This window comes from Colletotrichum aenigma, assembly GCF_013390185.1.
Source record: "Colletotrichum aenigma strain Cg56 chromosome Unknown KSG_Cg56_contig01, whole genome shotgun sequence".
NCBI lineage: Eukaryota > Fungi > Ascomycota > Sordariomycetes > Glomerellales > Glomerellaceae > Colletotrichum > Colletotrichum aenigma.
The window spans coordinates 1321091-1344582 of NW_023500907.1; the positions used below are offsets into that span (position 1 = coordinate 1321091).

The 23492-nt window shown below is 51.8% G+C and overlaps 9 protein-coding genes across 9 annotated transcripts; 6 read left to right on the top strand and 3 right to left on the bottom strand.

The window, feature by feature from the left end:
* Positions 1 to 844: 844 nt before the first annotated feature.
* Positions 845 to 2790, bottom strand: hypBA1-1 (Non-reducing end beta-L-arabinofuranosidase; the record flags this gene model as incomplete). Its single annotated transcript, XM_037315611.1, has 2 exons — positions 845 to 2563; positions 2629 to 2790. The coding sequence occupies 2 exons, from the start codon at positions 2788 to 2790 to the stop codon at positions 845 to 847; spliced, it is 1881 nt and encodes a 626-aa protein (XP_037184649.1).
* Positions 2791 to 3827: 1037 nt separating this feature from the next.
* Positions 3828 to 5653, top strand: CGCA056_v000351 (Lactose permease; the record flags this gene model as incomplete). The annotated part of the gene is made up of 4 exons (XM_037315612.1): positions 3828 to 4035; positions 4095 to 4502; positions 4565 to 4966; positions 5037 to 5653. The coding sequence occupies 4 exons, from the start codon at positions 3828 to 3830 to the stop codon at positions 5651 to 5653; spliced, it is 1635 nt and encodes a 544-aa protein (XP_037184836.1).
* A 124-nt stretch (positions 5654 to 5777) lies between these two features.
* On the bottom strand, positions 5778 to 7515 carry CGCA056_v000352 (Trichothecene C-15 hydroxylase; the record flags this gene model as incomplete). The annotated part of the gene is made up of 5 exons (XM_037315613.1): positions 5778 to 5940; positions 5996 to 6162; positions 6212 to 6526; positions 6576 to 7361; positions 7426 to 7515. 5 exons carry the CDS (start codon positions 7513 to 7515, stop codon positions 5778 to 5780), a joined length of 1521 nt encoding a protein of 506 aa, XP_037184648.1.
* A 2708-nt stretch (positions 7516 to 10223) lies between these two features.
* Positions 10224 to 10442, top strand: CGCA056_v000353 (uncharacterized protein; the record flags this gene model as incomplete). The annotated part of the gene is made up of 1 exon (XM_037315614.1): positions 10224 to 10442. One exon carries the CDS (start codon positions 10224 to 10226, stop codon positions 10440 to 10442), a length of 219 nt encoding a protein of 72 aa, XP_037184647.1.
* Positions 10443 to 13683: 3241 nt separating this feature from the next.
* On the top strand, positions 13684 to 14914 carry CGCA056_v000354 (uncharacterized protein; the record flags this gene model as incomplete). Its single annotated transcript, XM_037315615.1, has 2 exons — positions 13684 to 13936; positions 13995 to 14914. 2 exons carry the CDS (start codon positions 13684 to 13686, stop codon positions 14912 to 14914), a joined length of 1173 nt encoding a protein of 390 aa, XP_037184646.1.
* Positions 14915 to 16162: 1248 nt separating this feature from the next.
* phy-1 (3-phytase) lies at positions 16163 to 18551 on the top strand (the record flags this gene model as incomplete). Its single annotated transcript, XM_037315616.1, has 3 exons — positions 16163 to 16690; positions 16741 to 17714; positions 17768 to 18551. 3 exons carry the CDS (start codon positions 16163 to 16165, stop codon positions 18549 to 18551), a joined length of 2286 nt encoding a protein of 761 aa, XP_037184645.1.
* A 135-nt stretch (positions 18552 to 18686) lies between these two features.
* Positions 18687 to 20836, bottom strand: CGCA056_v000356 (uncharacterized protein; the record flags this gene model as incomplete). Its single annotated transcript, XM_037315617.1, has 9 exons — positions 18687 to 18985; positions 19033 to 19144; positions 19210 to 19297; positions 19353 to 19617; positions 19695 to 19834; positions 19889 to 20049; positions 20122 to 20210; positions 20268 to 20483; positions 20818 to 20836. 9 exons carry the CDS (start codon positions 20834 to 20836, stop codon positions 18687 to 18689), a joined length of 1389 nt encoding a protein of 462 aa, XP_037184644.1.
* A 980-nt stretch (positions 20837 to 21816) lies between these two features.
* Positions 21817 to 23076, top strand: rgxB-2 (Alpha-L-rhamnosidase rgxB; the record flags this gene model as incomplete). The annotated part of the gene is made up of 5 exons (XM_037315618.1): positions 21817 to 22107; positions 22176 to 22353; positions 22409 to 22487; positions 22569 to 22963; positions 23018 to 23076. The coding sequence occupies 5 exons, from the start codon at positions 21817 to 21819 to the stop codon at positions 23074 to 23076; spliced, it is 1002 nt and encodes a 333-aa protein (XP_037184643.1).
* Positions 23077 to 23125: 49 nt separating this feature from the next.
* On the top strand, positions 23126 to 23440 carry rgxB-1 (Alpha-L-rhamnosidase rgxB; the record flags this gene model as incomplete). The annotated part of the gene is made up of 1 exon (XM_037315619.1): positions 23126 to 23440. One exon carries the CDS (start codon positions 23126 to 23128, stop codon positions 23438 to 23440), a length of 315 nt encoding a protein of 104 aa, XP_037186083.1.
* Between the last annotated feature and the right edge of the window lie 52 nt (positions 23441 to 23492).

A 23492-nucleotide genomic window follows, 5' to 3' on the forward strand; every position in this document is an offset into this window, starting at 1 on the left:
GGAAAGACTCGAGCCTTACATCGCATCTACTTTTATCTTCGAGTCATATACGAAAGCACGGCCGTTCATCCATCTGGCGGGGATGTTCATGCTTCACCGACTGGAGAGGCTTCGGACCAGTCTGAGGTCTACACCTCAACGGAATTGAGGGATTCGCATGCTGAAGATCAATCTAGGGAACCCACTGAGATGGCTAGTTTTGAGTGTATCTATGGTATACCTCGAAGTCTCTTGGCGCTCCTGAAAGACACAACCAATCTCATCAAGCAGATTTCCCAGGCAAGAGAGGCTGGCCAGTCGTCAGAGATTCCTGAACAGTTGAAGAGTCAGTGCAATAGTTTGGAGAAATCCATTCTTGACTGGTCGCTAAAAGACGAACTTGCTCGATGCCGTCAAACCAGTACTAGCACAAGCTTTGACATCATCTTCAATCAAACGAAGTCTTTCCATAATGCTCTCATCATTTACTTCGCTCAAAACGTTCATCTTCTCGGTTTTCGATACCTTCGACAATACGTGGAGGCAGTGTTGCAGGGCATCGAGACTATCGAGAACATCAAAACCGATAACAATATTTTGGCAGCTCCCATCTTCTGGCCAGCGTTTATTGCAGCAACGGAAGCATTCGATCCTCAACAACAAACTCGTTTCCGGATATGGTACGAAAGAGTTGCGGTCTATGGGATCAAAGCAGTCAGGACCGGGAGCCGAGTAGTGTACGAAGCTTGGGAAAGAGGCCCGTCAACGGACGGCCGAGTGACAAGCCTGTGGAGAACTATTATCGAAGAGACGGGCGAAACACTCATGTTGACTTGATTTGAAATGTTCAATCTTTTCTAAAGGCTTAATCCCTGGAGCACCAAACTCTCATTCCACCATTGCCGCCACGATTTGCCCGAGCATAGTACGGTATAAACACGAGATCCCTTTCCTCGCCGCGTTCCCATGGCTTGTGACTATACAGCTTTGAGCCGTTCGTGTTCTTCAGCTCTGTTCCCCTAGCAATCACAGGGGTGACCTCATAGCCCAGAATATCCAGTGGAGAGCCATCCTTCAGGCTTGTCGTCGAAAGGATGACGTTATCGATGTCAAGCTCGTTGTCGACATCTTCGATGCAATACACCAAAGGCCCGCGCTGAACGCATACCTCATTTTTGCCAAGTTTTGGGTTGGCGTACATGAGCTGCGGCTTAAAGCTGAAGACAACTTCCATCCTTCCATCTGTTCCTTCTGGCAGGTATAGATATCCGTCTTTGCATGTGCCGTCGCCGTTTGCCCCATCAACGGTGTAGCCATCCGACCACCCAGGAATCCTCATAGCAATTGCAACTGTGCCTGACCACGCTACCTCTACCTTTCCGGACCAAGGTGCAGCAGTTTTGATCGTAACCACAGCGTCGCTTCCAGGCACGTGAAGTACACTCTCAATGTACAAGTGGATGGCCACTCTTCGGTCTTGCATGGTGTAGATGAATGCTCCAAGATTGCCAAGAAGCTTTGCGACGTTTGGCGGGCAACAGGCGACGTCGAACCACCGACTCCGCTCCTTCGGTCGGCCTGTGAACGTGCGAAGAGGGTTCTCATAGTAAAACGACTCTCCGTCTAGACCGATCGCGCCAAGGAAGCCGTTGTACAGACCAATTTCCATAACATCGGCGTACTCGGAGTTGAGGCTGAGACGAAGCATTCGCTGGCACCAGCCAATCATTCCGAAGGTTGCGCAAGTCTCAGCATAGCAGACACCACCCTCTTCGGTATCCCCGAGCACGTACGGGTGTCCAAATCCCTCCCACTGACGGACAGACCCCAGTCCGCCCGTGATGTACATCTTCTTGTCGACCATGTCTCTCCATAGCGCGGCCAGAGACTTGTGGATACCTTCGTGCTTTGTCAAACGAACGAGGTCGGTTGCGGCGGTCATGAAGTACATGGCTCTGACAGAATGACCCAACAATTCAGTCGCATCCGCTAGCCGCCGATCGGCCTGGTGGTAGCCGTAGTCTCTAGGCATCCGGTAAGTCGGTCTGAACTCAAAGCTGAGCCAATCCCCAGGATCGTTTCCTCTGGCCCAAGCTTCTTTGTCAAAGTAGGTCTCGTCCTTCTCATCTCTTGTCCCGCGCTCGAGGATGAAGTACTGAGCTACTTGCAGAAGAAGGGGGTCCTTGGTCATTTCGTATAGCCTCAATAATCCAATTTCAATTTCTTGATGGCCAGGATAGCCGCGCTTCTTCCCAGGCTCGGACCCAAAAACTGAATCGATATGCTGCACAACTTTCATGACTGGTTCCAGAAGCCGCCCGCTGCCGGTCAAGGTCTCGTAGGCGACACACGCTTCGATGAGGTGGCCGATACAATACAGTTCGTGCATGTCGCGGAGATTCGTCCATCGGTTCTTAATTCCTCGCACGTTGTAATATGAATTGATGTAGCCATCTGGGTGTTGTGCTCTTCGTATGTTGTCCACGGCTTCTTCGACATTCCTCATCATCTCCTCATCGGCGTGTGTCATGAGGAAGTAGCACGCCGCTTCGGTGGCTTTGTAGACATCGCTATCCCAAAACGGCTGAACAAGGTGAGCAGAAGCCTATATGCCTTGGAGTTTCAATATGAACTATAGCTCGTACTCACATGGGGCTGGGGTTGGTGACCTTCTTTCCATTTCAAACAGTCCCAATGGCCTGATTCCTTTTGGGCTTTAACCAGAGCGGGTATGGTTTTCAATCGACCACTGTCCCGTAATTGCGCCCAGAAGGAAGACGTGATCTCGATATTTCGCGCGGGGACCTCCATGATGAATTACCTGCAACACCAAAACTGATGCTCACTGTTTGATCACGAAGAAAAACTTGGAAATATGAAGAAACTCGAGCGAAAGCCTCAAAAGTCATGGATAGTGCAAGTGAGGGGATCTGAGGAGTCCCAAACAATGTCTACGAAGCGCTCCAATGAGATTCACGTAGCGAGTGTTGGCACCTCATACGTCACTTGCTGAGGCCATCCAACAGCCGATCTGCAATATGCAGTAGCTAACATGTAGTTCTTACAGCCAAGTGTATCCGACCCTACAGTAAATTGTGAAGCTGGTAAGATTTGGAGCCGCATGCCGCGGCAAGCGTGGGGTCCGACATCAACAATGCGGGGTAATATCGCCTGTTCATTGATGCGTACTGCATGTTTCATAGATTCACTTAGCCTAAGATGTCGTCTTCCAAGCAGCTGTCGTACTGAATGCGAAGTGCAGATGGATTCCTGGAAAGCGTCACTCCACCTCGGGATACGGAATTGCTTGAGTGTTGGGGATTTAATTCCTAGAACTTTACCGGTTGCAGACCAGAACAGGAATGTGGCTGCACTCTGGGCACACGCTCATCCCAACAATAGCACGGTGAGTCCAGGATCCTATGAGCATCCATAGATATCCAATGGAAGGCGAGTTTTCCCATCGGCTTTGGAGAGGCTTTACTGGACTACCCTACCTCGAATGATCATCTGTTCTGCCACATGTCTTTTTCTATTGTCAGATAACATCTTGGGACGTGACAACCTGGATACATGCTAGAAGACATCGAGCTGCATTGAGATGTACTGGCGGGAATAACTCGTCCCCAATACCAAGTCGGACGTCGGCCTTAGGCTTGCAGCATACTCAATTGGCGGCCAAGTCCATCAAGAGTCACTCATATGTGATTGTCGTTTTTTTTTTACGTGGGATGGTGTCCTCACCAGTCTACCTATAACTTTCCCGCGATCCATGCGGTATAGAGACAGCACAATTCCTTCCATTCTTCAACTTCTGTGCCCAATACAAGGTTCTCTTCACCCTCATCATGGCTCCTGGGACACCTCCTGAGATTTCTGCTGTAGCGCGTCAGCCTCATTCAGGGGCCGCTGTGAACATTCCACTTGACAACATGGATGTCAAAGAGGTTAAAGTCCGCTCAGTTGAGCTAACCGACGCTGTCGCCAAAGACAAGCCAAACTACCGTTCTCGATCGCAAGTCACCCTCTGCGTGATCATCCTATTTGTCACACTGAGTAAGTCAATGATCGAACGCCATTCTCTGAAATGCGATGGCTTACTTCCTGCTCGTCAGATGGCTGCATGAACGGATACGACGGCTCCGTGATGAGCTCTATCAATGCTATGGACCAGTTTCACGAACACTACGACGTTGGCATAACTGGACCTACAATTGGTCTCGTCATGGCCATCTATACTGCCGGGCAGATTTGCGGAAGCCTCTTCTCTGCGGGAGTTATTGATATATTCGGCCGAAAATACGGGATGGCCGTCGGCTCGGCCTTTATTATTGTCGGCTCTATCGTTCAGGCAACGAGTCAAACTCTTTCCGCGTTCATAGGCGGCAGGTTTATCGTCGGCTTTGGCGTCCCCATGTGCACGATTGCTGCACCGACATATATCGTTGAGATGGCGTACCCCACATGGCGAGGTCTGGCCGGGGGTCTCTACAACGTCCTGGGCTGGTACATTGGCTCTTTGAGTAAGTCGCCATTGGTACTCACACTACTGCCAGACTCTTCTGACTTGATGCAATAACAACAGCTGCTACTTGGACGTGTTATGGCACCGCAAACATTCCCGGCGACATGTCATGGCGTGTACCATACATTGTTCAAGTCGTCCCGGCGGCTGTCATGTCCGCTACGGTTTGGTTCATCCCAGAGAGCCCTCGTTGGCTCTTTGCTAAACAAAAGGACGATGTCGCCAAGTCTGTACTTATTAAGTATCACGGCAACGGCAATCCGGACTCTGCTGTCGTCAGACTTGAATGCGAAGAAATCAAGTTCTCCTTGGAGGCTGAGGCTGAGCTGACTCGTGGGAGATGGTGGGACTACAAGATCCTCATCAGAAACCGCGCCAACCGCTATCGCATATGGATACTTGTTCTAATCACAGTGTTCAGTCAGTTCACTGGCGGTGCTGTCATAAGCTACTTTCTGCCATGTATGTCAACACGAGTGTTTTGCTTCTGGGTTCATCCCGGCTTAGGAAAGCTCCGACTAATACCTTGCAGCCATTCTCGAAACCGTCGGCATCACATCATCCTCTCAGCAGCTCCTTATGAATGCGTTAAACACGGTGTTCTCGTTCTGTGGAGGCATAGTTGGCGCATTTTTCGTCGACAAGGCCGGTCGCCGACCCTTACTGCTCTGGGGAGTATTTCTATCCGGCTTGGTTTACATCCCCATTAACGTGCTGGCGGCTCTTTCCGGTGGCCACATCGACACAGCATCAGGATACGCATTCATCGCGATGATATTCCTGTATGGAATCGTCATGTCATTCACGTGGACACCGCTTCAAGCGCTATATCCTGCAGAGATTCTCAACACCGACATACGGGCTAAAGGAATTGCAGCAGACAAGTTTGTTTCAGGTATCGCGAGTTTTATCAACCTGTACGCGACACCGATTGCTCTCAAGGACATTGGATGGAAGACATACACCATCTTCCTGGTTCTTCATTGCGTCCATCTGGTGCTGATGTACTTCGTTACCGTTGAAACCAAGGGAAGATCTTTGGAAGAGCTTGAGGAAATCTTCAACGATCCGAAACCTGTTAAGCGGAGCAAACATCTCAGCAGAGTTGTTGTCGGAGCTGGCGTTGGTGTCAAGGTTGCGGATGCTTAAGAATTTGTCTGCCTAACAGTCTGTCCTAAATGCTCAATCATCGAAACAACGAGGCTGGTTCTATTCTTGCAATAAATCTTGGATATAGATCAAAGTGGTTTCATGTGAAATAGATAGTACCAAGTTACTCAACCTTCCTAGGTGTAATGTAGCAGTAAACAGGTCCCTTCTCCCAAAGCAGAAACGCCTGGCTCCTCTCATCCCATCCCTTGCTATCCTCCACAATTCTCATGTCAAAGTTCCACACCATTCTGGCAAGAATCAAACGCATCTCCGCATATGCCAAGCTATTTTGTTATCAGTTTCACGTTGCAGCAGCAGATAGCTCGGGGGTCAACTCACTTTCTTCCAATACAGTTCCTTGGACCAACAGAGAAAGGCTGGAATGCCTCCTTCTTGTCACCAGAGAATCGCGAATCGTCGAGCCAGCGTTCAGGAATAAAGGAGTCGGGCAAGGTAAAATGGTCGGGGTTGTGAAACACAGGCCAGTGCCAAACCTGGACAAGACTCTACACTTCATTAGTTGTGTGATTGAGCTGTGTCTGACGAGCAACTTACGCCTTTGGGCACATGCTGTCCCAAGAAAAGGCCATCGCCCTCAGACACCCTGCGCATGATGCCCGTTGGGACTGGTGGATACATGCGGAGGCTTTCGTTGATGATAGCCTGCATGTATTGGAGCTTCTGCACGCTGACCATGTTGATGTCGTCTTCCGAGGTAAACGCCGACCGGACTTCGTTGTTCAGCTTCTCCAGAGCACTTGTATGTGTGGTAAGGTAGTAAGTGATAGCCGAAAGCGCAGTCGCAGTAGTCTCAGATCCCGCGATGATCAGAGTTGAGGAATTGGCACGGAGCTCCTCAAACTGCAGCTCCTGTTGAAACATTAGCCACGAGATCGGATATTGTTGCATCATCGCGTACCATAGAACCTCTCTTCCGCGTCATGGAGTCCATAAAGTCCGGGCGCTCCACCTGAGTAGCAAGTCGTTTTCTGACCTTCTCGCGTGTGAGTTGCATGTGCTGTTCTCTCTTGTTCTTGATGCTCGCGGGCATGAACTTCATCAAAAGGTTCTCGATAGGAGGGTACCGTCGGATGTTGAACTTGAAGGCCCCCTCCTTGACGCCGGCGAACAGAATTTTGACCCAAGGGTGGTAGTCGCTGTTGTCCAAACAGCCGAAGGGTTCACCAAACGCCAGGTCTCCGATTACATCGAAAGTCGTCCAGTTGTACCATGCAACCATGTCCAGCGGCTTTGATCCTCCAGCACAATTCTCATGCAACCGCTGGAACAGTAAGTCCACATACTTCTTGATTATGGATTCCTGGTCGAACATTGACTGAGCCGAGAAACCATGTGACAGCGCTCGTCGGTATCGGGAGTGATCTTCGCGGTTGCCACCAATAATGCTTTGCCTATTATCGCGCATAAAGACCTCGTCTCTGCCGTGATCGCCAGTTCCATTCTTGAGGTTACCATGCAAGTCCTTCCATGCGTCGGGGTGGTTGTAAGCAAGCTCGTTGGGGGCGACTCGCACGATTGGGCCATATTCTTGGTGAAGCTCGAAGATTCTCTTGTGGATTTGACCAGAGAGGTAAGCCCGGGTGTATGGAAGACGAGTCGCGGCCCACGACTTGGGTCCAGGATATTTTCGCAGGGGGTGGAAGAACACATTGTAGGTGAGCACCGAAACAAGAGAAACCAAGCCCTGTTTGCATCGTTAGAAATCAACGAAGCTGGAGTTGGGATTCGATGAAAAGGGGCTGACGCACCAGACAAGCCGTCAGCAGAAGTCCCCATGCGGCATTGTGTAGGCTGAAGAGCCGAGCTCTGTCGTCGAGGAGATGAGTTGCCATATTCATTTCGATGCCTCAGAAATGTCCTGAAGCGGTTCCAAACTGGCTTACACTCGGAAACATGAGGCTGCAAAGGTATCTTCACGGCTGAAGACTGGACTGAAGTCTCTTTAATCCAAGAAGAGAGCGGGATTCGGTCCAGAACTCCGCAGCCGAAGCCCCTGGGAAACGAAGATCTCCGCGACACAACTGCAGGGCACGGTTGCAAGTCTGTGGGTATCACGCAAAGTCCACGCATAATCCGGCTGCCATCGCGCCTCCGGACCCCGCGATTTGCACAAGCTTTTGCATAACTCGTCCGGCTTGGCCCGCGTCCGGCCCATTTGGCCCCACTTGAGATCGCAGGTGGCGGCACATCCATGCCGCGTTGCAGCCGTTGTGCAGTCGGCAGTTGTGGTTAGAACTTGCGGAGCCAGGTCGAACCTCCGTAAGGCCTGACTGAGCGGTAATCTGCATGAGATGATTGGGCGCGACATCGTCGCACACCTGCGAGAGTTCTTAGACATGTGCTAGTTTCCAAGCCGGCTAACGGCAGCTGATCCCAAAAAAGGCTGTTCGTACACGGGGCCAGGGGTTCAAACGTCATGATGAACCGGATAATACTACCCTTGCCTGGAAAAATTGGCCGTGATAGGTTCATGCTCTGGAAACGAGAAATTGCCGCGACCACGACACGTCCAGCTGCATTTTTCTCAGGCCATCATAACATGCATTGGTACGCACCATGTGCGTGAACACGGAAATATCGAAACGTCCGTGCTTCAGTCTGCATAACTTCCCCGCGGCAAGAGACATCCATGTCTGTACGACATAACCTGCCATCAAAGCAAGGGCTTGAGCAGTCAGTCGACCAAGCTGAAGTTGACGAATCATGACGTGTGCCCTTGAGAGGCAGAGAGCATCAGTAAGTCAACACATGCTATGATGTGATGTTGGAACAGGAGTTCGATGTTGGTTTTCGGCGCCGACACGGCACCGACTTCGCACGGCCGAGTGCACAAACTGGCCGGTTTGTGGAGCCATCAGGTCTGGCACAACTGAGTTCGATGCACGGAGAGTGGAAAGGGACTTGTGTGGTATCAAGGGACTTCTATGCCATGTGCTTCATCCCAAGAGTTTAACCGAGCTTCGCCTGCGTTGAGCCCCGCAAGACTAGGTCACATTTGATATGATGCTGGTGGAGAGATCAACCCATCTTCAAACCACGTAAGCAATGTGCCTCGGAACCACGACGCGATTCTCTCGATTGTCAACGGAAACCAGGGTTGTCAAGGTGACTACCAAGTCATCCCAAACTATCGGACGCTCCCAGGGAGGGAATTAGAGGAACTGAGAATGCAATGACGGTGAATCATACGCAACAATTGCTACCCAAATTGCTGTGAATGGCATCGACGTTTTTAACTTAGATCCGAAGAATAAGGGCAATCTAAATCAGTAGCTTCCACTGACAAAATAAATAGAACGTCCGAGAGAAAACGCTTTCACGAATCCAAGATGGAGATGGTCGAGGCTTCATTGGGCACCAACTCGCCACACCTGGTCTTCATTTCCTGGATGATATCACGAAACGCAGTTTTCTCTCCGTACGTATACGGGTCATTAGAAAACTGACAGATGATGTGTCACAACCATCGAAAAGTATCTAACAGCTGCAGGAAATTGATCAAGTCAACGATTGTGTGGAACATACCTTAGGCTGCAAACGAGCTTCGCATCTGTTTGATTCTATGTCTTGGGCATATGGATAGTGAGACCAAATTTCAGATGATACCTCGTTGACCGAATCTACAAGCAGCCTTCGTCCGATGAGGACGTTGAGGTTGTCGCTAAACAGTCTTTGAATGCAAATGGCCAGCGCTACCGCGTCTCATAGAAATACTACCCGAAGCTGACATCCATTAGACGAAGTTGATCCGGGAGAGATCCGCCAGATTGCTGATAGATATAGTTGGCGCTACAGGAGGCACAGCACATAGCCTCCTTCCAGATTGGGACACGCCAAAAACATTCAAAGATATTTACAAGCAGCTGCCAGGCTTTAGGCTTCCGAGGAAACATGTTGTAATTGATTGGATTGCTGACATGCTTACACGAATAACTACAGACAGCCAAAATTGATCTTTCAGGCTTTCTTAGCATTCAAACTGACGTTGATCCTTATTGTCTACCGGTCAGCGATGTAGACAGAGCTCTCTTGCTTGCTTGTAGTTCTCAAGATGCCAGGTAAATCTTCAGGTTTCACGAAAGGATTTGAATGCTGGACAGTCACCCCCCTTAATACGAGCCTCGGAAAAGCCTTTAGAATATTAGACTATTGGGTTCTTGTATTCTATTATTGGATACTTCCCAAGCATAGGCCAGTGATCTGAGGAGTAAAAGTGCACATGGCACTTTTTGGAAGATACACGATCATGCAGAAAGCTTGATGCAGTAAGACAGCAAATCGAAGAATCTTTATCCATTTCTGGGACATCATGAAGAGCATCCATGAGCATTCGTTTAAGGGTCGTGGGTGGGTAAAGTACAAGCAGCTCTAACGTACGGTTTTGTCCGTCGCCATGCGGGCTGAAAATCACCCTTTCGAAGCTCGTCAGGCCCCAGCGGCTGCTAACACTTTCAAGAGCTCTTGAATTTCTCTTCCATAGCATGCTTTACTGACCAACAGTGTCTTCAACAGCGGCTCGTCCACTTGGTGCGTTCCCACCGTCTGCATGTGCGCGGGATCTCGCATCTACTATGTCAACAAGGACAACCAGAACCGCGGCCTGTACGGCTGCGACCCTCCTTGGGGCTACGTTAGAACTGGTTGCATCACTTACACCGGTTCTTGCTGCCGCATCTCTCCGCAGTTGAGAAGGATGGCGATGATTGTTCCGTTGAGACCATCGAGGCATCTCCCCTTGAGTAGGACATTCCCATACACAGCATGACATGTGCTTAACTCGATATTCACGTCATATTATGATCATATCTATCAGGGCCGCTTACACAGTAAGCCGTGAGGCGTATCTCATTCATTCTGCGACCCTACATCGCGACTATCTCATTCAATCCCTTGTCGATGGAAGCGAGATATGCACCTAATATGTGTGCATCGATGCGAAAGCACACGGGCATAATGCCAACTCGAATTTCAAATACAAATCGTATCAATATTAAATTTTAGTAGGGTGATGTTTTAGCGTTTTGCACTCCGTTTTCTCTTCTACTACAGACGGCGGTCGGCACATGATGAACTTTCAAAGGCAACATCCGCAACTCACATCAGTCCTAGCCCAAACTTTGAGCTCCACAACACAACCTTAATAACACGCGTTTGCGGGAGACGCGGGAACCGCGCGCCAGCGCAGATATTCTGCTTGAAGTCTAATATTGACGTCACGTTTACCTGGTGGTCATGGGTGCACATTTTCGCGATCCATAGGGTGGGTCAGAACAACACAACAGAATCAAAAGCAGCCGTGACAGAAACCGGGAAACACCGAGTCAAGTCATCCAAATATCCTCAATATGTCCTTGTCATCATTTTCTCATTATGCTTTTATGCGCTTTATCAGAAGCTCCCGCAGAGCAATGTGAATGAGAATTTCACGATAGCTGATGCGAAAAGCAAACCGTTTCTCGCATTGCTAGCAAATGATCTAACTGTTTACTTCTTATCCACGCACAACTTCAGGCCGCCTAGAAGCAATAAACCAGACTTTACGAATCGTGGTCGCTAAGAAGAACGTGTTTTCTTGAGGTAGTAAATACGCAGAGAAGCCAATTTGCTCTAGGTCTTGAGACTCCGAGACGGGTGGTCACAGGAGCCTGAGAAGAGGAAGGTTGCATTCCTGTTTAAACGCGTGAACACTCGCTGTATCTTCTTTTCATTTCAGGAAAGTGACGGACGGTTTCCATATCAAGTTGAACTCGCCTTGTGATAACTAAATTGGATGAATGGGGTTACCTGCGTGCGGACTGGTCATCCTTGAACGATTCCGCAGTCGTCACAAAGCCGGGCGCAGCCCTCGAATAATTGGGGCCGTGGACTCGCAATGGCTCGGAGAGCAGGAGTGCGGGCAGCGAGTAGACGAACCCCAGTCGCAACGGTCTAGGATGATCGGGATCTCACTCAACAACCATAACAAGGACCAGGAGGGGGCTTTGATAACAGAAATAGAGACGGCTTTGAAATCTTGCAATCCTGATAGGTGCCGAGTCGTCGGCAAAAGACTACAGTAGAGGCGATGGGCAAGACGGACTGCCCTAAAAAAACTGACAGATCTTGGCCAAGGCTTGTTCCTGTACCCATTCGTGAAGGCTCGCCGCTGCAGAAGGCGGGAAAACCGATGGATGCAACGCTCCGGGAAGCGTGTCTTGGCGATGCCGTCCCTGCATGAACTGGGCTGAAAATTTCACCAAATCACCAAAGTCCCTGGGACGCGTAGGAGTGAAACACGTTGAATTGGACTGTAAAGTGAAGGCCGGCTGACCACGGCATGGACTGTACAGTAATCACAGGATGGATCTAATCTACGAATACAGAAAGAATGAGGAGAAAAGAAAAAAGCGCTCAAAATCTCTCGGCACGGCAACACACCCGACGAGACACGTCCATCCCTCCGGACGTGATAACTTCGGCAAATGTGGCCAACTGCCAGCCACGTAAAATTCCGCTATGCTCTATGTGACTAGCGGGCGGTGACGCTGTGGAAAGAAAGGGAGCCTCATCGGCCGGAAATAGAGCATTCTGCCCATAGCGACACGCGTCGGGTGACGACTCAGAGACCTCTCGCCCAAAGGCCTCGACTCCTCGGGGTGGGTGAGGCTAGTCCGTAGCAGCCAATGGCATTTCGCTGGATTGATTGGGCGTACCAAGACTGGCCCGGTCCTCGCCCCCGAAATTTAGGGATCCCCGGCCGGTCGGGTGTTTTTCAACTTTATGTCGGGCATCCCGGCCGTTCCCCGGCCGATTCATGTTTCCTAGGTTGCGGGAGCGCAGACACCAGACGAACTCTATTGCGCAGAGCAGGATCATAGCTCTCGAGTGTCACTGTTGTTTCTTTGCCTTTTCAGACGAATTTGCAGCATTAATCATGAAGTCGCAGTACGGTTTTCTTTGGGGCTAGTTACAAGCGCATGCGTTTACCCAGAGAGAAGACTTTTCGGTCGATCCAAATTTGCACAACCGCATCAGGCTGGCGGTTCAGATTTTTCTTTCCCTCCTCAAATCTCCATTCATGCTGCCAAAAAGTTCCTAGAACCGCGGTTGCGCACATTACCCGCCCCTTTCGAAAGCCCTCCCACAGACCGAGGGAACCTGGGCTGTAAGGGAGTAAACAGGCCCCTCTACCCCTCGATAGGGTGAACTGTCAGCAAAATTTGGTCCAATCTCATTGAAGCTGCGTAAACGCACAGCGGCGCCACCCGCGATGTGGGCACTGCCTCGTCATCAGGTGCCCCCTAACGAGAAGCTTTTGCCAACGTCGGTTTCCACAAGCCTTCGGGAAGTGGGAGGTCGACCAGGAGTTCGTCCCGCGGGCTGCTCCACCCCGGATCGACCCCGGGTTCCGCTTTAGAACCATCCTCTTTCCTTCCTTGGAATGCTTGAGTGCCTGTGGTCTGCTTGGCGTAGCACTCCGTCTGCCGTTGAGGCTGAGTTAAGGACAACCGCTGTGGGGACGCATTGACTCGAAAATGCGCCCGGCGGAGAACAAAGTCGTGTAACTGAGGCTCAGGACCTGCGAACCCCTGTGAGTGCCACGACTGCCAACGGGTTGTGGATGACCTTTTGCGCCGCGCTGGTTGGACGGGATGTTCAGACGACGCGGTCCTACTGCCGTAGACATTGGACGGAAACGATCGAAAATAGCAAGTGTGGACTGGCGGAAAGGGTGGGATGACGAGGGCTCTCCCATGCTTTGGGTCCAGGTCCCAGGCTGGGGATCGGAAGAAGGCGACGAGCCCCTCTCCAGTCCACATCACGTACGCGGCGTCGAGAGATAGAGGACGATGAAGATCGACGTTTGTATAAAGACCGGCGAGGAAGTCGATCATCTCGGACTTCTTTTCCTCACCAGCAGCAACCACCGCAGCAACATTCGCTTCAACAACAGCAAGAACACCAACACAATTGTTTTCGACATTCGCTCATTGTCTTGATACCAACAGTTCTTCCTGACACACACAATGGTCCGCATCACCGCCCTCTCGGCCGCTGGCCTTGCCATCGCCGGCCTCGTCTCCGCCCACCCCGGCGAGAAGCACGACCACAACAAGATGAAGCGCGACATCGCCCTCCGTGACGGTGTTGCCAACATCGGCCAGCGCTCCCTCGCTTCTTGCTCCAACTCCGCCGGTGCCCAGAAGCGCCAGGCCCGCGCCGTTGAGCGCCGTGCCCAGAAGGTCAAGGAGATTCGCGCCAAGAAGGGCCTCACTACCCGTAAGCCGCCTCTTCTGCTTCCAGTCTCCCTAAACTTGCAAACTAACATCACCCAAAGCCTCCAAGAAGTACCGCCGCGACCTCGACCAGCTCAACGCCTGGGAGGCCATCAACCACAACATGACCGGCCAGTCCACCAACGGTATCTTCTCCTCCATCGAAGACGTCTTCAGCGCCAACACCTCCTGCGTCCTCTCCCCTGAGATCACCGACGGCCCCTACTACGTCGTCGGCGAGTACATGCGCTCCAACGTCATCGAGTCCGAGTTCTGCGACGGTGTCCCCGTCTTCCTCGAGGTCCAGTACGTCGACGTCAACACCTGCGATCCCGTCCCCCAGGTCGCCGTCGACATCTGGAACTGCAACGCTACCGGTATCTACTCCGGCGTCGAGTCCGGCCAGGCCGGCCTGAACACCACCTTCCTCCGTGGTATCCAGCTCTCCGACCACGACGGTGTCGTCCAGTTCGAGACCATCTTCCCCGGCCACTACGAGGGCCGTGCCGTCCACACCCACTTGCTGTCGCACACCAACGCGACCCTGATGCCCAATGGCACCATCTCCGTCTGGGATGCTCCCGTCGCCCACATCGGCCAGCTCTTCTGGCCCGAGTCTCTGCGCGAGACCATCGAGGAGCTTGCTCCCTACAACACCAACACCGTCGAGGTCACCACCAACGCCGAGGACATGTGGTCCGTCCTCCAGGCCGACGAGTCCTACGACCCCTTCCCCCAGTTCGTCTACCTCGGCGAGGATGTCTCTGACGGTCTCTTCGCCTGGATCCAGATTGGCATCAACGCCTCTGCCGACTACCAGACCGATGACTACTACGGCGTTGCTGCCTACCTCGGCGAGGACGGTGGCCACTCTACCGGCTACACTGTCGGCGGTGGCGGTGGTGGTGGCGGCGGCAACGGCACCGGCAACGGCACCATGTCCGGCGCTCCCCCCTCCGGCACCGGTGCCCCCCCTTCTTAAAGTGTGATTCTTAGGGCGCGGGCCTGATGAACGGATCGGCTAGCCGTGTCAACTTTTCTTTTTGTATGATACTAGAGATACCTATAGACAGCCATTGAACATACAAGCCGCGGTGGAAGCGCACATTTTTTATCCTTCAAATACTTTTCCCTTGACCATACTTAGTGATGCGTGCGCCCCTTTGATACCTGTGCTAGCATGCCCGGCCCCGGGACCCACAATTACCGGGTTGTGGGGTCCGCTATCCGAGCAGGCGCCGATGCCGCGCGGCCGCTGGTTCAAGCGGGACTGTCCGGAGGTAAGACTTTGCCCAAAGCTGGATCTTGGGAAGTCTTTCTCATTTCACCTATCCGGTTCCTGATTGGAAACTGGGGGGAATGCAAAATTGAGCCGAAAAATGATTGCCATTCGTCGGCAGACAGCCCTGGCAGTAAAGATGTCGACAGGTGAGATGATGTTTGAGAAAGGACGATGATATCAACTTGAAAATCCGCGACGGGATCAATGCGCGACTCAGAAAAGGTCTCGGAAATCGGTTGCAATCGGGCGATCCAATTCCATTACATAATTGCGAGAGAGTCAAGTTACCACTTGCACACACACATTGTCTGCGTCGGAAGCCTCCCGATGTCACCGCATAATTTAAAGTAGAAAGAGAGTTGCAGTCTTGCAGAGCCGAGAGCCAAAGATGCGATGGATCCATCACAATTGACTTTCATCAGCGTCAACAAGAATCCCCCATTCGCCCGCTGCTCCAGAAATCAGGCCCATGACTTCACCCCGGTCATCAACACGTGCCACTGCCAAGACGGACGACTCCAAAAGTGGAAGCTCCATTTCGCTCGTCCAACAGCCGTCCACCAATTGTGTCTTCCGTTTCCTCCACGCGTTTCACCTCACTTTCTGGTGCCACCACCACATTTCTCCCACTGACGCGCCCTTTTTCTCACTTTGGCGCTGCAGAACGAGTGCTTGGGACGAGAAGAATTCGGTAACCGTCATGGTTTAGGCTTTATTGGCGTGCATGGTAGGAAGCTGAACCTGCCACTGTACCTGTCTGCTGCTGCGATCCCGGAGCTGTAGCGTGGGGCGTTGCTACCGTTGGATCCCTCCAGCCGCGGGCCGCTGCGCTGCGCGTGAGCATGAGGCGACATGATAAATGGACTGTTCCTCCTCTCCCTCTGGCGGGCTTTGTGCTCGCCGGTTCTCCCATGCCAAGTCGCGTTGCTTCGACTTGACTCCATCGCCATGGCGCTCAAGTATCTTTCCGTGGCCACGGCCATTGTCGCCCTTGCGGCGCAGCCCTGGCTGACTACGGCCGTCGACGTCGAGCTCAATGTCACAGCTCTGACTGGTGGCGAGCTCGAGGCGGACTGGACCAATGTCTACTACTCCAAGTCTAACCCTCTGCTGCTCGGAAACGACGGCGGAGCGGCCACTGGCGGCGTCCACGCCTGGGATCTGAACAGCGACTCGCCTCTGGCGGAGGTAAAGACTCTTGTCACTGGCCGAACGAAGCTCGTCACTACAGTCTACAACGTCACTGACAACAAGGACCTTGCGATCACTATAGCGATGCCTGATTCCGTCATCCGAGTGTTTGATATGTCCTCATTCACCGAGATTGAATCAGCCCAGACCACTCTCCTTGGCGATTGGTCCGCGCTGTGCTCGTGGCGAAGCAAGAGTCTGAACGACTACATCTTCCTGTTTGGAAAGGGCAAGGCCGTCGAGTATCTCGTGAGAAAGGGAAAGACTGACATTGAGCTTGTCGAGGTCAGCTTGCCAATGATTCCGATTTTCGCATCTCTTGCTAAGCCTCCCAGATCCGAAACATCACAATGCCCACCGAGTTCTCCGGCTGCGCCGTGTCCCATTCGCAGTCCAAGATGATCCTTTCCGCCGACGACGACAAGGACGTTTATGTGTTCGACCTTACTGAGTCGACCACCAACCCCGAAGTCACCAAGATTGGCGAGGCGGAAGAAGACGTCACTGGCGTCGCCGTCTACACGTCTTCTGCCTCTAACTCTACCGGCCAGGAATACCTCTTTGTCGCCCAGGAGAACGCAGTAGCCGTCTACGAGTACCCATTCAAACTCCTTGGAACCATTAAGTTGACCGGCTTGGAGGACATTGAGGTCCAGGGCCTCAGCATTTACCAGGGCGCGACCTCCAAGTACCCCAGTGGTGCCCTCGCCTTCGCCATTGAGGCCGACGACGTCGCTGGATTCGGGCTGATGTCTCTTGACGGAGCCCTCACTGAGCTTGGAATCTCGGTAAACAAGGAGTACGACCCACGTACTCAGGTGGGATGCCGGACTCGCTCCAAGATTTGTGACGCGTGCTCCGGTAACGGCTACTGCGAGGAGAACGCCCTCGGGTGTGCGTGCTTCGCCGGATTCACTGGCGACAAGTGCGACGCCTTCCAATGCACAGACAACTGCTCTGGACGCGGCGAATGCGTTGGTCCCAACCAGTGCAAATGCCAGGACGGCTGGGGCGGGCTTCACTGCTCTTTCCTCCTGGTGCAGCCTTCATACGAAACGGACCAGAATGGTGCCGATGGAGATGACCCTGCAATCTGGATCTCTCCTGAGGGCGCTGATAAGTCCCTTATCATCACCACGACCAAATCAACTCAGGGCGCGGGACTGGGCGTCTTTGACCTGACCGGCAAGCTTCTGCAGACAATTTACGCTGCCGAGCCCAATAATGTAGACATGATCTACAACTTTCGAGCCGGCAACCGTACCGTTGATCTCGCGTTCGCCGCTTGCCGTGACAATGATACCCTTTGGTAAGTAAACCCCTCGCTCTTGACCATGTGCCACCAACTTAAATCCCCATCAGCCTCTTCGAAATGACATCGAACGGCACTCTCAAGAACATCGCCGGTGGCGTCCAACCCGTCGTCGAAGACTATAAAGTCTACGGCTCATGCGTCTACCGCTCCCCCAAGACCGGAAAGCAGTACCTCTTCGTCAACGAGAAGTCCGCCCGCTACCTCCAGTACGAGCTGACCTCCACCCCCAACGGCACACTGCAGACGGCCCTCGTCCGCGACTTCCAGGGCGGCTCGGGAGGCCAAGTCGAAGGCTGCGTCACAGACGAGGAGAACGGCTGGATCTTCCTCGGCGAAGAGCCTTCTGCCCTCTGGCGGTATGACGCCGAGCCCGAATCAACCGAGCCAGGACTGCGTATCGCGTATGTCGGCGACGGGCACACCTACGCAGACGTCGAGGGCGTCACGCTCGTCTACGGCGTTACGAAAGATCAAGGCTATGTTCTTGTTTCTAACCAAGGCGTCAGCTCGTACAACGTCTACCGCCGCGCTGCCCCCCACGAATACGTCACAACTTTCACAATCACGAAATCCGCCGACGGACAGGTTGATGCGGTTTCCAACACTGACGGCATCACTGCCGTCGGCACCCACCTGAACAAAGACTTCCCCCATGGCCTTGTCGTCGTGCATGACGATGCGAACCAGTTCCCCAACGGGAGCACGAGCACTGAAGCCAGCTTTAAGTTGGTCAGTTTGGAGAAGATTTTGGGGGCCGAGGCGCTCAAGTCGCTCAACCTTTTGGATGATGCCGATGCAAACTGGGACCCGAGGAAGATGATTAAGCAATGAGACCATGACATAGCTGAGCGTTTTACATATTAGATCTAATGATAACTAGCCTCATCAATGCCATGAAAAGCAGCCGCCATATGAGGCAGCTTGTACAGAACAGTCTCATTGCCAAAGATTTAGCGCATCAAGGAATCATCGCTTCTGCCACTTTTCCTCGGGAGGATAGACAACGATCCGATCGAGATCAGCGCCTTTATAATCGAAGCCGTTGTAAAGTCCACCAACCGTAATCGTGTTTCTGCCCTTCTGCAGAGGAAGTAAGAGAGGGGTTGACAGAATGATGCCTTTGTGGGTATCCTTCTGGTACAACGTGTGCATGGAGCTGTTATCCCCATTGACCACGACACTGCTGATGCGGCGGAGTTGCCATGCCCCATTAACGCGATCCGGCTGACCGAATGGCTGGTCACCGAAGCCCATGTCATCGATATCTGCATGCATTAGTAATGACTGTCTTGTAGTTGCATGGCGGGCTTACGCTGGTGATAGAAAGACACCCATTGATCTCGGCCTTGTTCCTCGACTTCGAAGGTGATGGTGCTGTTCTTGCCGTATATAGCAGTGGCGATGACATTGTGGCTACCAAATGTCTGCGTGTCATCCGTCAGCAGAGCTCTCCGGAGTTTCTCGCATGCGGGTATGGCAGTCAACTCACAGCTTCCTGCAAATGCGCAGATCCGCTAGTCTTGGCGTATCTGGAGGTATACGTCTTTCCACGAACGGGTTTCCAAACACCAGTCTTCCTGCATTGGATCGTCAGCCAAGTTCAAATTCACATCGCAACTTTCTTCAACTCACACATCAAGATCGTAGACATCATGCCATGCAACCTTGAGACTTTCTGATATCTCGTCGATTTCAATCGGGAGCCACACATTACGGCTTTCCCAAAGCGACAGCATGTCCCATTGATCAGCCATGTGAAAATATGTAGTCGCCTTGGACCCCTTGATTCTCCAGGAGAACCCAGATTGGGTGCTGAATGTCCGGGTGTACGCCGGTGCCACGAAGAATGGTTGATACCAGGGTCCCTCGAGTTTGTCGGCGCGCATTGCCACCACATCTTACTTCTTCGTCAGTTCCTTCAAGCTTCTCTGGCCGAATTTGAACTTTAGAGTACGTGCTGGGGTTCACACTCACTGTTGGGACGATACCCCGTCTTATGACTCATAAATGCAAAGTAACTCTTCTCAGTTTGCAGAATCGTCGGCGCCTCAAAGTTATACTTGTCAAACCGAAAGGTAACTTCGTCGACATCTGTTAGGTTTCTGTTGAACTTGCTAACATACACATCACGTCCTTCGGGGCGGTCGCCGTTCGAATAAAGAGCCTACGACTCTCCCGTCTTGTGGTCCGTGAACGTCCCAAAGTCTTGCGACCAGTTGCCCAGGGGCGAGATCGCTTTCTGGAAGGTGTAGGGACCGGCGATACTATCGGAAGTAGCGAGCCCCTGAAGCAGTAGGCTGTACTTGGAGTCGTCGACGTGCCACCACATCTGCAAGTGTCAGCTTGTCAAGGGTGACTGCTAAGCTGGATTTTGTCTCTCGAGGGCCGTGTTTTCTCTTACATGATACTGGCCAGTCTTTTTGCTGTATATGACCTTTGGACGCTGGATGCGATTGTGAGAGAAGACGTAGGGATGGTCCTCAACCGGCGCTAGGTCAAATATCAGCACATGAATTGGCGTCCGATAAGAAGTTGGGCCATAACTACCAATCGCGAGGCCATGCGAAGTCCAAGTCGCCAAGTCGTCAGAGCTGTATACAGAAACACCGTCACCTTCAACTTGCCCTTCAACTTTGTACTCTCCAAACCAGTAGAATCTGCCAGTCTCTTGGTCAACGTCAAGGCCGCCGGCGTGGGCGTTGAAGATGTTTCCATCGGTGTCATGCCATCGGGCTCCCGGAACGATCCACTTCGCTGTCACCGCTGTGGCGAGCCAGACGATGTGAAAGAGACGTCAGAGGTACATAGTGAGTGCTCTTCGAGTGGCAGGGTAGTGTGATGATAATTGAGGCTTGGTCGGAAGGCCAGTGTCCACGGCCGCTTGATGCCTCAAAGCCCCATCCAATGAATCTTGTGCTGTCTTGTGGTAAACGTGTTTTATTTCATGATTTGCCTATTCATCTGACATCAGTGACGAGTTTTCTAACCTATTTTTGGCCCTTCTCGGTATTCAAGTTCGATCTTTCACCGAATTTCGGAGCAAAGGAAGGAGTTATCTTGCGCCAAGCAACCCAGCCATCACGATACTCCTACGAACCATCATTTGGCTTGGACATTCTCGGTTTCGGGTTGGCTGGTTGGCCTTCTTGGCAATCCTCAATATTTGTGCCGGCGCTAGCCTTTGTGGAAAGGCTTACATGCGCCAAGACAAGATATTATCTCCAGAACTTGCCTAAACATGTTTATGATGGAAAGTTCTAACCCCTGCTCCCCCACACAACCCCACGACTGTACCTACAGATTCTTCCGTGGGGGTGAGATCCCACGGGGAAGCTCGTTCAACCCTGGCTGAGAGAGAACAAGATTCGGTGCAAAGCTGAACGAGTGAAACTTTTTTTGGTGAGTGATCGACGTTTCTTGATCCGATCTCCAATGCATCGTCCAGACGGGACACAGAGGATGAAATTGTTCCGCGAACGATTTAACATCTTTCGACGAATTAGTGCCCGCCAACTTCCACTTTTCTCTATAGAATGATGATAGTTTCCGTATTCTGGTGACACAAAACCAAGCATTTCCGTATTTTACTCGGAATCATGCCCTAATGGAGGCTCCAGATACCTTGCTATACTACTTGGCTATGTCATTCAAGTTGATCAAAGCTAGCTGTTTGAAGTGGGCGAGAGATCAAAGGACTCGGACGTGCGTTTATTTTCATCCATTTGACCGAATCGCTCCCTGATATCCCGATGGCGTTGTTTTGTAACTGTTCTTGACTTTATGAACGCTAATCAAGTTTCCCTATGAAGACTCAGTATTACTTTCTGCTACATCGCGCTACGTGATTCGCGGATCTTGCTTCATACATATGGCGTACTGAAGCTTTTAATGCATGCGTTTTGGTATGCGGGTCAAAGGGGACTCATTGTTTTGGTATTGGTGAAAGTACATGACCCCGAAGCAAGATACTGATAATTGAGGCCCCCAGACATGACGCATTTTGACAAAATGCAGAATATCTATAAGTCGACGCCAATGTTCGCAGATTAACCAGAAGTTACCACGCTGACTCAATCGACTCATCTCATATTTCATCATGCTCTTTCATCGACTTATTGCGGTCGCGGCGGTTGCATCTGGTTTAGCCAGTGCACTTACGGACCTGGGTCCAGTCAAAGGTCTCAACCGACGACTGGCAAAGTCTACACAATGTGTGGTACCCGCCAACGGTGACGGATCCGATGACACACCCGCCATCCTGGCCGCATTCGACAAGTGCAAGACTGACGGACACATTGTCTTCGAGAACGTCACGTACCACATTGGCCAGATCATGAAGACTACTGATCTCAACAACGTCAAGATCGATATTAAAGGGACCCTCTTGGTAAGTGATGTGCAATCCGCGTCGTGTTCTATCACCTGTGCAGCTTATGTGATTGACTCGGGATTCAGTGGAGCAAGAACACGACTTATTGGCTGGAGAATTCTCTACCGATTGGCTACCAAAACCAGACGACCGCCTGGGTTCTGGGTGGAAAGCATCTCGACATCAACGGCTTTGGCTATGGAACATTCGATGGTAACGGCCAGACTTGGTATGACTTGGTCAAGGGAGAATCGAACTATCCTAGTCAGTGATACTCGGTGAGGTGTTGCCTATAACGCAGTTATCTGACCCTAAGTAGACAGGCCTCATGCTCTATTGCTTGACGGAGCAGAAGACTCCGTCTTCGAGGGTCTTCGATTTGTCCAAGCTCAAATGTGGTACGTTGCAAACATACCTCGTCCGCTAAGTTTGTTCTTCCATCCATCAGTAATCCAATTCTGAGCAATCTCTCGGTATAGGACAGTCACAATCACACGGTCCGAACGCGTTCTCCTTCAAGATATTTACGTCAACAACACAAGTTCCAACAGAAACCCTGCCCGTGATACCGACGGTGCTAATACTATGTTCTCGGACAACATCCACTTTCGTCGCTTAACAGTTAAGAATGGCGATGACTGCATTGCCACCAAGGCCAACTCGACAAACATTCTGATCGAAGACGTCGAATTCCACGATGGCCAGGGCGTGGCAATTGGCAGCATTGGGCAGTATGCAGGCCAGTTTGAGACCATTGAGAATGTTACGGTGAGGAACGTCTTGGCCCATGGATCTCGTTACGCTGGTCGCATCAAGACGTGGACTGGTGAGCAGCTTGGATATCCACCAAATGGCGGGGGTGTTGGTTTAGGATGTAAGTCATGCCTTCAGACCATAGCGGGTTGGGATGGCGCTGACTTCACCCCAGATGCTAGGAATCTCAGTAAGCCGAAGCAGAACAGGGCCATCGGTTATTCGCCGCCATGACCTGACTTCATGAATATTGCGGCCAAGTACCAGACTAATCATTACGAATATGGGCTGGGATAATGTAACCATCTACGACGCGGAACAGGCTCCCACATACGTGATGCAATGCATCACCTACAACGGGCAACAAGGAAATTGCAGCTCGTCTCTATTTGACATCTCCAACATCAGCTTCACCAACTTCCGTGGCACACTCCAAGAAAGCCGCGTCGCCTACCCTCAATGCAGTCGGGCTCATGGTGGATGTGACGATGTCCGAATCGAGAACATGAACTTCACCAACATCAGTGTGGACCCACCGACTCCCGCAACAGGATACAGGTGCAGCAACGTCAACGATCCGGAAGGGTTTGAGTGCTAAGCTCTAGTGTGGCAGAAATGCCTATGCGCCTGCAAATGCAATGGAACGGGGA